The sequence below is a fragment of the Struthio camelus genome, chromosome 5 (genome assembly GCF_040807025.1).
Source record: "Struthio camelus isolate bStrCam1 chromosome 5, bStrCam1.hap1, whole genome shotgun sequence".
Classification (NCBI taxonomy): domain Eukaryota; kingdom Metazoa; phylum Chordata; class Aves; order Struthioniformes; family Struthionidae; genus Struthio; species Struthio camelus.
Window position 1 is genome coordinate 34,245,512 of NC_090946.1, and position 12,890 is coordinate 34,258,401.

Genomic DNA, 12,890 nt, shown 5'->3' on the forward strand with positions numbered 1-12,890 from the left:
TTTCTAAAATATTGGCATTCAGTATTGCTTAAGCCAAATCATTGAACTAGACAATGGATGTGTGTTCTAATATGACAATTCCCATTTCTAAGGTTAATTCACTGCTATATATAATAGCATTCAACTCTCTCCATATCTGTTTCTCTACTAGAAATTCAGCCAACGTGGAAATGTGCAAAAACAGAATTGCCCCTCTTAGAAATTTTATAAAATATATTTTCTATGCCTCTCTCCCAGTCTTGTGCAAATCCCTGCCAGCAGAGACACCCAGAATTATAGTCTTTTGCTTATCTATGTAGAGAAAGCAATTTCCCTCCGAAGTCATTGTTTATTTTTCTTGACAATTCCCACATAAACCGTGCAGAGCTCAGAAGTGAAAAATATTTTCCTAACTGCCACCTCTGCACACCCAGTGAGCTCCCAGGAGCAAACTGGGAGAGTTTCCTGCCTTGTGTATTCCTCTTCCATGGGGTGGCTCTTTAGGGCTGTTTGGGCCTGAGGCACCTCTTCAGGCTCCCTGCCTTCCAGATGGGTTCAGGGAAGCAGCTGTCCAGACTCTGGCAGGGTTTGCACAGGTGGAAAGGATTAAATCTTAGTAAACAAGCTACTGCTGTTGACAAGGAGGAGCCAAGTTCATTCAGTATCAGCCATATTTACCCTGCAGGACTAACAGGGTTTAAATTTCCGGGGGAAAAACAATAGTTGCTGCTGATGTCTGTAGGTCCAATGAGGTAAAAGGCACGTTCTTTTGAGGCAAAAGATGCTATTCCTACAGTGAGGCATTCCCTAAAACAAGAATAGGTGCAGACTGCTTCACATGTATTTTACCCAGCAAGTTTAGCAGTCCCAAACCCACTGCTGCTATGCCTTTCAGCCTCCCCACCCCGTTCACTGCATGACGTGCGCACGCCTGCACCTTCCCTCCCAGAGCCAGACTGGAACCTGCTATTATCTTCCTCTCTGAAAACAAACATGCCTATTATGGTCTAAAGTTAGGACACTTTTCCTTCCCTTCCACCTTTCACAGGGGTCATAAACTGACTTACAGGGAAACTGCTGAAGTTCAATGTTTCTGTTTATGTACAGGTCAGGTCTGCTTTTAGTGTTCTTTGAATCTGGAAAAGAGAGGCTTAACTCTCACTGCTATGTTTAGGGTACAGCCTAAATGTGGCTATGTTATATACGGCTATGACAAGGCTGGCACAAACAGACACTGTGTGAACAGAAGTTGTTCCATGCATGAATCCAAATAGAATTTGATTTCTGCTTTTTTTAGATAGGAAAATATTTTATCAGTGGCTATAAATCTGATGCAATCCCCAGCCTTGCAGATTATATACATACAGCAAAAAAGGTAACACAGTATGCAAAGTTATCGTAACATAGATATTGAGACTAAAGCAGACGCTGTTCACAGCCGGCTTGATTCAAAAATCAGTAGAAAACTTCCTTTGACTTTAAAGGGCTCTGGTTAGGTCCAATATGAGGCATAAGAGCCTCCAAGGATTTATCTGTAGGTGCAATTAACAGTTTGCTTATGCAAATGCTAAGTGTTTCCGGAGCAGCATGAATGTTTGTGTTTTGTAATGTTCACCTGCTCTTTTGGAGCTTTACATATATTTGACTGCACTATTACAACACACTGCAGAGTAGATGAGAAAAGGCAAGAGGCTAAATGAAGGGAGAAATGAGTGGAGATGAAAGAGAGAAGAGGAGGTAGAAGAAGTCAAGAAGCAGAACCAAAAGGAAGAGAATAGAAAGAGAGAGCAGGGAGAAGTGCGAGGTGAAAGAGAAACAGGACATACTGGAGATGGCCCAGTATAAGCTTGATTTACTTATTGGTAAACTACAAATGAAAGTAAGGAAAGCAGACGAACAGAAAGATTAGTACAAAGATGGCAGTTCAAGCTCTGACGTTCGGATTTCCAGGTTCTTATCCCGTGGTGTGCGCTGGGAAGGACGAGAAGAGGAGAAAGAAGGGTAGTGAAATACTGAAACCAGCCACAGAGAAAATGTATTTCCCCTTCTTCCCTTGAGTGAAGGGAAGTGATGTAATAAAGCTAAATGGGTATATGGTGTGAAAGTTATGCCTGGTGACTGGTGCTGGGACTTCCTGTCGGCACTCTGCCGCAAGCCATGCGGGCCAGTCAGGGACCAAATGCTTTGGGCTGCTTGCTAGGAGTAAGAAAGCTGGTGGGGCCACATGTTTTGAAGTGGAAGGGGGCCTTGCTGCAAAGAGTTCCTTACAGAATATTTGAACGAATCTGGCTGTTAGAGTTTTTTTACTGTGTTGGTTTAGTGAGTTGTTGAGGGATCTGGGGCAAACCAGTAAAACAAGCTGAGGAATCCATGCAGTAGGTGCCAATCTGGGTTGCTGCCCTTTTCAGAAGTAAACAACTAGGAGCCATTGTTCATCTTCCTAACTCTCTGCAGGACACAAGCTGTAAATTACATCTGGGAACAAAAGGTTGATGGGAGTAGAACCGGGTGCCCAACTTCCCAAGGGAGCGCTTTGCCCTCCAGCCAAAAGAGTAGCTTTTCTGGCTTAAACCAGTACAGGCTCTTCTTATACTTTCGCATCAGCAATTAGAGCCCACAAAAAGTGTGCAGGGCAGGATTTGCTACACTGAAGCATTTACAACCATTTCCATTACAAAATCTGGTTTCAGGGTTGATCATGAAAATTAAATCCGGTCTGAACTATAGCAAATAAGATTGCAGTCTAGGGACGCAGGAGCAAATCTGATTCAAAAATACCATATCTTATTGAGATTGCAGTTAAATGCGTGTAAAATCCTCCTCCTTCCTTGAAATTGTCTTACAATCAGTCTCTCAGCCCAGCTGCAGTCTATGCAGAATGCACGCTGCCACTACCAGAGTCACCTAATGAGATCTGTGCTGTGTATATGCGCTGAGATTATGTTCTACAGCTCCCCATGAACAACTTGAACTTTTCAGAAACAGAAATGTTCTGAAAAGGAATTTTTTTATCACAATATTTTTGTTTCTGCTGAAAAATAGAAAAGAAAAACGTTTTTCAAACTAGGAACTTCATTTTTACAAGTTTTTGTTTTTGCAATAAAAACCTAAGCAATTTTGACAGAGACAGAATTCCGTTCTTCCTCCCTAAAAATTGCTTACATTTAGCAATGTAAGCGCAATGTAATGTGATAGTGAAACCATTCTCCATTGGTGTATTTTTGTAATCACAATTTTAGATGCATTCACTTACTGGTCTGTGCGCATAATAAAATCCACACAAACGTACATTATGGGGAGATGCTGCTGTACTGAAGACAGTAGAATTTTGGCCTTTGATTTCAGCTAGTCCCGAATTTCATCCTCTAAGGGAATTCCAGCAAAAATATCTTTTTATATTGCTGTAAGCCACATAAGTTCCTCTTCTAGAGCTCCAACACATGCACTCTCTAATAGGATTTTTATCAAAATTAATTGGTGCTGGCTAGAGTTCACTTATGTGATAAAATCACAAATGAGATATTTTAGTGCTCCTGTACTACATTACACCATCATAGATTCTTTATCTGCTGTGTCAGAGGCTTCATTAAATGCTTCAAGAAGCATTTTTAAATTGCTGGTTTCTTAACATTTTAGTTGTATTATTTCATTCTATTATGAAAATCAAATTCTTTTAGTTCCATTTATTAATTTACAAGTTTTCCTTGCCACTAATTTAACTGCTACTGCCAAGAGAGTAAGCAAATTCCAAAAGCGCTAACATTTAAATATACAATCTGTGTTGATAACAATAATCCCACGGGAACAAATCCACAATGGGAATAAACTGATGGGCTCAACTTAAAATGATGCTGCGTTGCATTTTCTCAGCTGAAGATTTACTTTAGGATGCGTTCCTATACCCTAAGATTATCTTTAGCTAAAAGAAAAGCTACATACTTCTCAAAAAAAAAAAAACCTATGGTACCCCTCTCCCAGAGCTGTCGACTAAATTTTCTGGGTAGCATCAGGCACTATGCCTGGGCTAAATTTGTATTGCTGTCTACCTCAGGCCATCATATTTTAGGGGAAAAATTCCATGTTTGGGTGGGAAAGAAGGACATATTTTTGTGTCAGCTTTTTTATTTATTTTCTTAATGGCAGCTCTTTGAAGTGCTCAGTAGGTTGGAATGTTAGCGTATATCCTTGGCTAATGAATAACCAGGCAGATGGCACGTGAAATGGGCAAACTTACATGTTATATACATACAATTCATTACTTAGGTCTGTGGCATATCACATGAAATGCATACTATGATTAGTTATTTTTCTTGGGCACCTCTGTCTCTCTTGCATTAGGCGCTAACCCATCTGTGCACCTGGTCTAAACATGCCTAATCTCCGTACAGCTTTCTAGGACTGCAAGCAATAGAAATATTTTCCAACCAATCTCCTCCCCAATGTGGAATCCCCCCACTAAAATAAGTAGTGAAATGTCTAACATGCATATTAAATAATATTTAGTATTGAGAAAGTAACCTGTTCATAATCTGATATCACAAGGGCTGGAATACAGGAGCTTTACACCATAGAGAAACTAGGAATTTTCACTCCTGGTGAAATAAGACTTTTGCCTCTGTAACACTTGCCTAACTCCTTGAAATGATCGTTATTTTCCATTTACCTATGGTAAAGAAAACAGACTTCCATTTTCATTCCATTTCATTGTGAATACAGGATTATATGTTCACCAATTTTTTTTCTATCAAAAAAACAATACTGAAAGTTATCTAAATTGTAATTAAATATTCCATTCTTTTGTTTCATACACAGGGGTGAATTTTAAAAGTCATTTAGCAGTTGAAGAAAAAGATATGCTTAGTAAACTCAAAATATGTATTAACTGTGCTTTTTAAAATCTAGCCTCTAGGCTTTATTCATATATTTAGACACCCACATAGCTATTGCTCAGAAAGTACAGGAATACACCAAACTATGTCTTTTGCAGTACAGTAAACAGTAAGTCATATATATAGATCATTTTTTCTTTGCTCCTCAAGCCGTTTGTTTCAAATGAAAAACTAACATATTCACTAAATAAAACATGTTTCATCCGCAACTTCCAAGTTGTAAGCTTCTTAATAAAAAGATCCCCTATGTTTTAAGGAAAGCTTTTCACTTTAACCGTGTCCCATCAGATATCCTAACCTGTAGGAAGAGCCTGTTGGAACCTGTTGCTAAAAATGTGCCTGTTTGAGGAAAGGATAGCCAGCCATCTTTAAGACAAAAGTCAAAGAAAAGTCAAAGTTCTGAAATCCTCATTGTGTAAAGTTCTCGTGCCTGTGGTTGGGAGGACCTGTCAGTATTTTTCCATTGTTTGTGTTAAAAGCGATTAAAAATTAATGAAAAAAATCCTTAAAAGTGGGAGGATCAACACAATGGTAATATGATACAGCGCTTTTCATTTCAAAGTTGCTGAGTGAAACTGGAAACAGGGCACTAATGACTGTCAGTCATTGCCACGTGTTGGTTGTTAAAGGTGAGATGGAAAGGGTTTGGTGATCCCTGACCAGCCCCTAATTCCACACAAACCGCTGTCGTAATTCCACAGCTCAGAAGAGAGGCGAGTGTATGGAGTAATTACGAGAAATCACCTTAGGCGCATAACAGATACACCTTTCCCTTATCTACATAGGCTTTGAGGTGTTCACCAGGGATTTCGTGTGGCATCCTTTGCTAACTCTAGACTTGGACAAAACATATGCACATATAGTCCTCAGGAACTTCTCCGAAAGTCACACTATTGTACGTTCTCCTCCTGTTTCTTCATTTTGGGAATTAGGAGTAGGAGGACTAATTCCTTCTATGTCTCACACTGTAAATACAAGAAATCAGAGACCTAAGTCCTCAGTATTACTGCTGGCACTGGCATAAGGTATCACTTGTATTGGAGCAGCCTGTGCCAAGAAGCCAGCGAGCTTGTGGAGACTGAACTACCTTGATTTACCTACTGTAAATCCCTCTGAGAATCTGAGATCCTCCAGATTCCCCCCCCCCCCCCCAAAAAAAAGGTTCATTGCAGAGCAGACCTTTTGCTTGCCCTAAATTGTACTGAAAAAATGAGAAAAAGTGGTATGAGACAAAATAAGCAAAATATTTTGGGGAAGCATCCAGGCAGTTGTAGATGCTTTGCTGGGGTTCAGAACGTGTGGTGCTTTACTTTCGCCTGTTTCGCAATACAGGTCAGAAATCAGAATAGAGATCAGAAATAGTCCCTTTCTGAGCCTAACTCGTGAGAGATTACACAAATGTTCCTGCAAACGCTATTGATGTAACTCATGACAGTACTTGTGTAAGTCGAAGAGGTTTAGTGCCTCTTTAAAACTCGAATGTGGCTGCTCGGGCAGGAGAAGTAGCCTTCCCCCCCTCCCTTTCTTCCACTGCTCCGACACTTTTGTTGCAACTATGGGTGTGACTTTTGATGGAGCTCCCCCTCCCAGTTATGTCATTACTTAGTTCTTTGAATCAGAATAAAAAGTGCAGCAAACTTCAGACTCATTGACTGCAGGCTTAACAAGCGTCGGGGCTTCTTTCTGTAGCCTGCAAGGATCTCTGGTTTTTGCAAAAACAATTCTGAGAAAAAAATGGCCAGCTTTCCTTTATGGGCAACTTTTGGATTATGCTTGCTGAAGCTTTGTCTAACAGAGACAGGTAAGTTTTGTATGAATGAAAACTCTTATGATTGCTAATAAGCTTATGCCTCAGACAGCAGCAGTTATTCAGCCAGATAGCTAACAGCTTCCTTGCGTCTATCTTTGTATAGAGTTTTATTATTTGTTAAGAGTTATCAGAGATGCTTTAGTACGGGAAACTTAGCTGTACAATCAAGTAAAGCTGTGTATTGCCTGTAAAGGGCAATTCCAGTTCTATAAAATGTGAATTGTAGATCATTAAAGCTAAGTTTAAACTAGGAACAGAAATACATTAGGGAATTTAGAACAGCTCTGGTAAAGCTCAGTTCAACAATGTGACTGCTGTTACATACGTAGTTTGCTCTCTTGGCTCTGTTTTAGAAAGTTGAGAAAAGGGGGGGTGGGGAAAGCCTCCCCCCTCGTCCCAGCGTACAATAACTGTATTCTTGGGTAGACACGGGCTGAGCTAACAGCTAACACATACCACGTTTGGATGTGGCCACGCTGAACAGAAACAAAGCTGCAATCATCTGGGGCTGAAATTTTGAGAGCTGTTATGCCAGGCATGCTTGTTTCTGACTTCTTAAAGTTTCTTTGGGGTTTACTGATAATATTTCAGACCAAAGGGGTTAGAAGTGACCACAGACTTGAGCTGTTTATCCATTAGCTTTCTGTAGTTCTGTTATCTACTTCAAATATTTGTATTTAAAAGTGAAACATGTTAATATAGGGGGAAAAATAAAACCTGCATGTCCGAAACGGCAAAACGCTCCTGAAATTTGACATGGTGCAGGCTCAATAGTGTTTGAGGGAGATGGCCATGCTTTTAACAGGCTCTCATTGTGACAGCAGCTGCCTTGAGGCATTTTGCGGTTAGGGGTAACAATTATTGTTCTACGCTATTTTTCCACTCATCAGTTCCAGGAGTCCAGCAGAATACATTTTTCATTGCGCTTGTCACCCACGGGCTCTGTGCCTGTCTGTATGTGTACAATACATATATATCTGGTTAGTTGGAGCAGCAGCAAGTTAGTCTATAATGGTGGCAATCTGGCCAAGCCATGAATGGGTGTGTCAGAAGCAACGTCCCAGGCCCATCTGTGATAGCTGAAGGGCTCTCCTTGCTCTTCTTGCTAAAATAGACTTATCAGTGATATTAAAAGACTCTTGCTAAGATCAGCTTGATGGATAAAGCACTCAAAGAAAGGGCGGGTGGTTCTGTAGGCACATGAAGTATATCTGAGATGTGTTTAAAAGTTTGACTTAGTCCAAGTCTGCATACTGTATAAGGCTTATAATGATTTTTTTTTTACTGCTTGCTCAACTGATTTTCCCTTTTTTAAGCTGCCAGGAGCGACCTAAAAAAGCGGAGTCTGCACTTCCTCTGGGAATAATACATTTTTACAGTGAGACGTAAAAGAAAACCCCATCATCTAGTCCTCAGTGCAGTTACAAAAAGCATGTCAAGCTTATGCGCCACAGGGAAGTTTCTTCAATGGCTTAGCAAGCTATTAGATTATAGCTGCAATATATTTTAGTTGGTATGTGGTGCATTCCGACATGACTTTGCAGTCAGTAATGACTTCAAAACAGCCGTTGATGGTGGTTTTCTTTTTTAAATGAGTAACTTTACTGTGCATCACAGAATACTGACCATTTCTTCTGGCACATACTTTGCTTGAGGAGCAAAATTCAGACCTGTTCCTGAATTTTGATTCTGTATAGCAGAATTTCGCAAAATTGGAAGGTCCTAGAATTACTGTTAATGTGATTGCTAGAGGAAAGACCAGATCTAGAGAGCTGCTGAAAAAAATGATTGATTCAGACTGTCCTGAGTTCTGTGCTGCTGTAACTGTACTGTCACTGATGTCTGAGTGAGGTGAACGCATGATGGTGACATAACTTTGTTGTCTAAGCAGTCTGAACAGAGCCCAGGAAAATATAGATGCTGACATCTTGCTTAATGGGGGTTCTGGGGGAGATTTTCCCCTGGGGGCATTATATATTTGTAAAAATATTCCTCTCAAAGTTTTCCTTGATTAACACAAAAGCTACTCTAAGAATTTTGTCCCCAAAACTGGAAGTAGTTGGAATGGACCTAGAGGAAAAGGTGAAATGAAAAAAGGAGGGAGAATGGCACCACCAGTGAGAGAGAAAAGTTGGGCTATTAGCACTGGAGAGGTGGCCAGAGCTTCAGTACGATGTAAGGCTGTGAGAAAGGGCTACTATACCTATCAGCTGGTCACAGAGGAAGGGACCTGTCTGCCTTTTAGCTTATATATCTGTCATGTAAATTTGTAAATAAGGCAGCGTGAAGAAGCTCTTTGTGCCAGTTTATTTTCACATAGTCCCTACAGTGTGTATCTTGGCTAGTTTCCCAAAGCTGTAAAGTAACTAGACTTTATTAAAGTTCAGTTGAACTGCCATCATCCTTTAATGGAAAGGTTATATATCTGCCCTTGAACTGCTCTCGCAGACAGAGCCAACAAATCAAGGCAGAAGATTACAATCTTTGGAGAAATGTTTCTACTTCTTTAGGTCACTGCTGTTCACCACAGAGCAGAAGCGTTGCCTTGAAAACAGGAAGCCTCAGAAGGAAGCTTAATGAGGGATGAGAGCATCACAGAAGTGACAAAAAACTTCTTAAACTAAGTGCTTTTAAAACCACTAGTAGTTCTAGCCAAGATTAAGTGAAATGTTTCCCCGTACCTCGCGTGTCTCCTTCCAGAACTGTTCCCATGGCTTTTATAGGCCAGGACTGGAAGACAGCGTTGACGCTGCAGTTGTTTATCTACCACCTATACGTGCTGTAGCAAGAATGTGTCAGAAGGATGAGATGACCTGAGATGCTGGTAGACAAGTATAAACAACAGGTATAATAAAGACTAAAAAGAGGTAGCAGCAGTCAAGTTAATGTATAATAGGAGTGGAGCCTGTAGATAAGTGAAAAGTGAGAAAAAGGAAAAACTGCATGAGTATGGTGAACGTGGCGGAGGAAAAAGATGAGGTGAGCCCTGTGGGATATGGGCAGATTAAAAAGCAGAGGGCAGACAACGCAAAGTGGCAATGCTGTTACCGGAAAGGAGATGGTATTCAGAGGGAGCTCCTAGAGAGTAGCGGTAATTAGGTTTGGAAGTAGGTTGCTAAGAGACATTGTTCTTATTAGATAAACACCTTTAACAGACAGTTTGGATATTGCCAATTGTGCCTCTGGGTAACAAGATGGAGTAGAAGACCTCTGGTGACTATTTTTTCTTTCATAAAAGGACAATTTTAGTTCTGAACGTAGTTGAGTGGTGTTGAAATGCCCTACTGAGCAGCAGGGAAAAACAGATGTAGTATTTCCTAAACAATGATATAGGAAGAAGAGACGATAACTAAGCCCAAGAACTTGAAAGTTCTTGGGAATTGTGGAGATGCTGTAACGAGGCTTCTCCATTTGCTTTCTGTTCTTCCTGCCCTGCTTTTCTGTTCTGGCGCTGATGGATAAGTGTTTGAAAGTATAGTAAGAATAGGAGAATGTAATTCTCAACTTCATCTCATATGTATTCTATTATTTATAAAAACATCGTTTTTTAAAAAAGGGAATCACAAATGAGAGAGCTAGAAAAGGTGTTCCACCAAACTCTCCTCTGAAGTTGCTTTTCCCAAGACCAAGACTAAATGTACATAATTACCTGTGAATTGTAATTTCACAAAGACGATAATTATGAAACAAACACAACCAACTGCACCTATCTTGCTGGCTTTAAAAAGAATACAACGTCGTACTGGCCTAATTCATGGTGTTCAAAACACACAATGTCTTAGCATCAGCTGGTAACCAAGAGCATGCTTTAGTCAAATTTCACTTTTTCAGTGCTAAGTTGAATTGTTGGACTACAGAAGTTTAAACTTCCAGCTTAAGATCAGCAAAGTGAGGGAAGCAAGACAGAGGTGGAGGAGTTTGTCGCCAATACCTCTCTGCTAACTGTGTCGCGGCTAGTACTAAGTAAAACTCAGATCTCCAGCCCACTCATTTATTTCTGCCTTTACCTGCCAGGGATTTTTTGTGATAAATCTAGTGGTTTGGATCATTCTGCATGGGTTATCGACAACTGACGGCATGAAGCTACTTTGGAGTAGCTGCTAGCCATTTTTCCAGCCTAGACCAGAAGTTTGCTGGCTGTTAAAACACAGTGGTCTGTGGCTCCCAGGGAGGCAATAACCATGTCAAAGCTAGGCTTACAGCTATCACACCCTGTAATTATCAGTGACCATTATGGCTGCTGTTGATACTGGTAGCAGAGAAGATTGTGTCAGTTCTGAATGTTTATCAGTTTCCTACCCGTCAAATCACAGGCCTCTTTACAGTGGCATCAGCAGGAATATCAGTAGCAGCTGGCTCTGATTTTTTTTTTCCCTTGCTGCTGCTGCTGCTGCTGCTGCTGCTGGAGCTGACCCCACCCAAGGCAAGAAGGAGAAGTTCAGCGTATGAATGAATTTGCAGACAGTAACGTGAAATGGCACATGACACAAAGAGGGGCTTTCCTCAGAGAATCTTTTCAATGAGCCTGAAAGTTCAGCTAATTGCAACTTAAAGTTCAAACTTCTGTGACTTGTTTCCTGTCTAATGAAGCCTGCAATCCTTTTTGGAGTCTGCGCATACAATTAAGAGCGTAATTGAACTCTCTTTTGTACGTACTGGCTTTGGGACTTTCCAGTTCCTCTACATGACAACACTGATTGTGTTATATAATGAAGCAATCTTATTTTTGTGCAATAAGCTTCAACCCCCACATCTCAAAACACAAAAAAAAGACTGAACGAAGTTGAAGAGTAGTCTATAATTTTAACAATTACATGGGAACTCAAACAACCGCACTAATTCAAGGAATCACAGGGAAGACCTGAATTTTACTTACATTTACAATTGGAAAAACACACTACATTACTTTTTTTTCTTTCCTTTTATTGCTGACTGAACTAGACGCAGTAGTTGGAAGCTCTGATACACTGTGTTGTGTCTTGGCGAAAAAAAAAACATATCAGACGTGCAGCAGCTGTGGTAACTTCCGTCTCTGTTTCTGCTAATGATACTGCCCCAAAAGCAATGTGAGATGGTTACAAAAGAGGTTGCAAGGGTACGAGCTGATAGCTGACTAGGAAAAGAATATTAACCAGTGATCAGTTAATATCTACTTTTGTTAATAAGAGGCTGCCCTTGTCAGAACATATAATAGTAAAAAGCTGCTGTGACATAGGTTTTGTTGACTGTGCCTGTCTCACTGTTGCAGTGAGTTAGAGATGCCCGCAGCAAAACAGGTTCTCAGAGGTATATTTCCCTAGGGGCCCCTTTTATTGTTATTTTTGTTAATAGGTAGGTGTCTGTAAAGCAGCAAGGTGTGGCATGTGTGGGTAGATGTGATGAGTAGTTTCTTGCAACGTTCCCATGCAGACGTGAGATGTTACCCAGAGCTCAGTATATGGTTTGTGGCCATCCAGCACACTGTGGGCAGGTGTGAGCATCTCTGTCCAGGCTGCAAGCAAAGTACTACCCACGTCAGGTTCAAGCAGCAACCTTAGGGGAGCAGCCAGCCTGAGATAATATATCTTGTCACCAGGGAGGCTTATCAGCTGGGGATTGGTATCATGCTTGCCACAGCAATATATGACTTCTGAAGTTTTCAGAGAGCTGGCAGAGATCACATGCCCACTCAAAACACAGGCCAAGTAAGCTTGCATCTGCTCTTTCTGCAGCATGTAAATGTAGTAGTTCAACAGTGCCTTCAGAATTGCTGTAATGGTAATGAGTAGTATTTACCAATCCTTCCTCATCTCCCAATGCATATCTTTTAAGACAGATAAGAATCAATATCCCTATCCTGGAGTGAGGAGATTAGGGAAGTAGTAGAGTAAGTCAGTGTTAAAGCTGCCAGATCTTCCAGAGTCCATCCCCACGCTCTGGGTGAAGCTTCTGTGTGAGGAATACAAACAGTTAACTGGGCAGGTTCGAGGGAAACTACTTTTTGCCAATTATTAATGAATCATGTTTCTTTATAGTGAAGACACTGAGGGTGAGGCCTGAATTCATCTCCAGGTTTTGCTTTCACTCACTTTCCTGTTCTTCCTTCTGCCTGATGAGCTGTCCTCCACCAATTTTCATATCCTTTCCCTTTTCCATCATTTACCCAGCCACGTAAGGGTAGAAAAATGCTTCTTTGGCTAATGAGTCTTCAGATTTATAAATACAGTTTTTCA

The 12,890-nt window shown here is 40.7% G+C and overlaps 1 protein-coding gene across 22 annotated transcripts in view; it reads left to right on the top strand.

Annotated features, from left to right (window-relative positions):
• Positions 1-6,322: 6,322 nt before the first annotated feature.
• Positions 6,323-12,890, top strand: part of CD44 (CD44 molecule (IN blood group)) — a 61,377-nt gene continuing 54,809 nt past the window's right edge. For 18 of the 22 annotated variants that reach the window (XM_068945462.1, XM_068945470.1, XM_068945480.1 and 15 more), the window contains exon 1: positions 6,326-6,669. In XM_068945462.1, coding sequence (XP_068801563.1) covers positions 6,603-6,669 — 67 coding nt within the window. In that variant the 5' untranslated portion in view covers positions 6,326-6,602. Of the gene's footprint in view, positions 6,670-12,890 lie in introns of all 22 variants that reach the window. The other 4 variants (XM_068945482.1, XM_068945485.1, XM_068945463.1 and 1 more) reach the window with 3 other exon arrangements.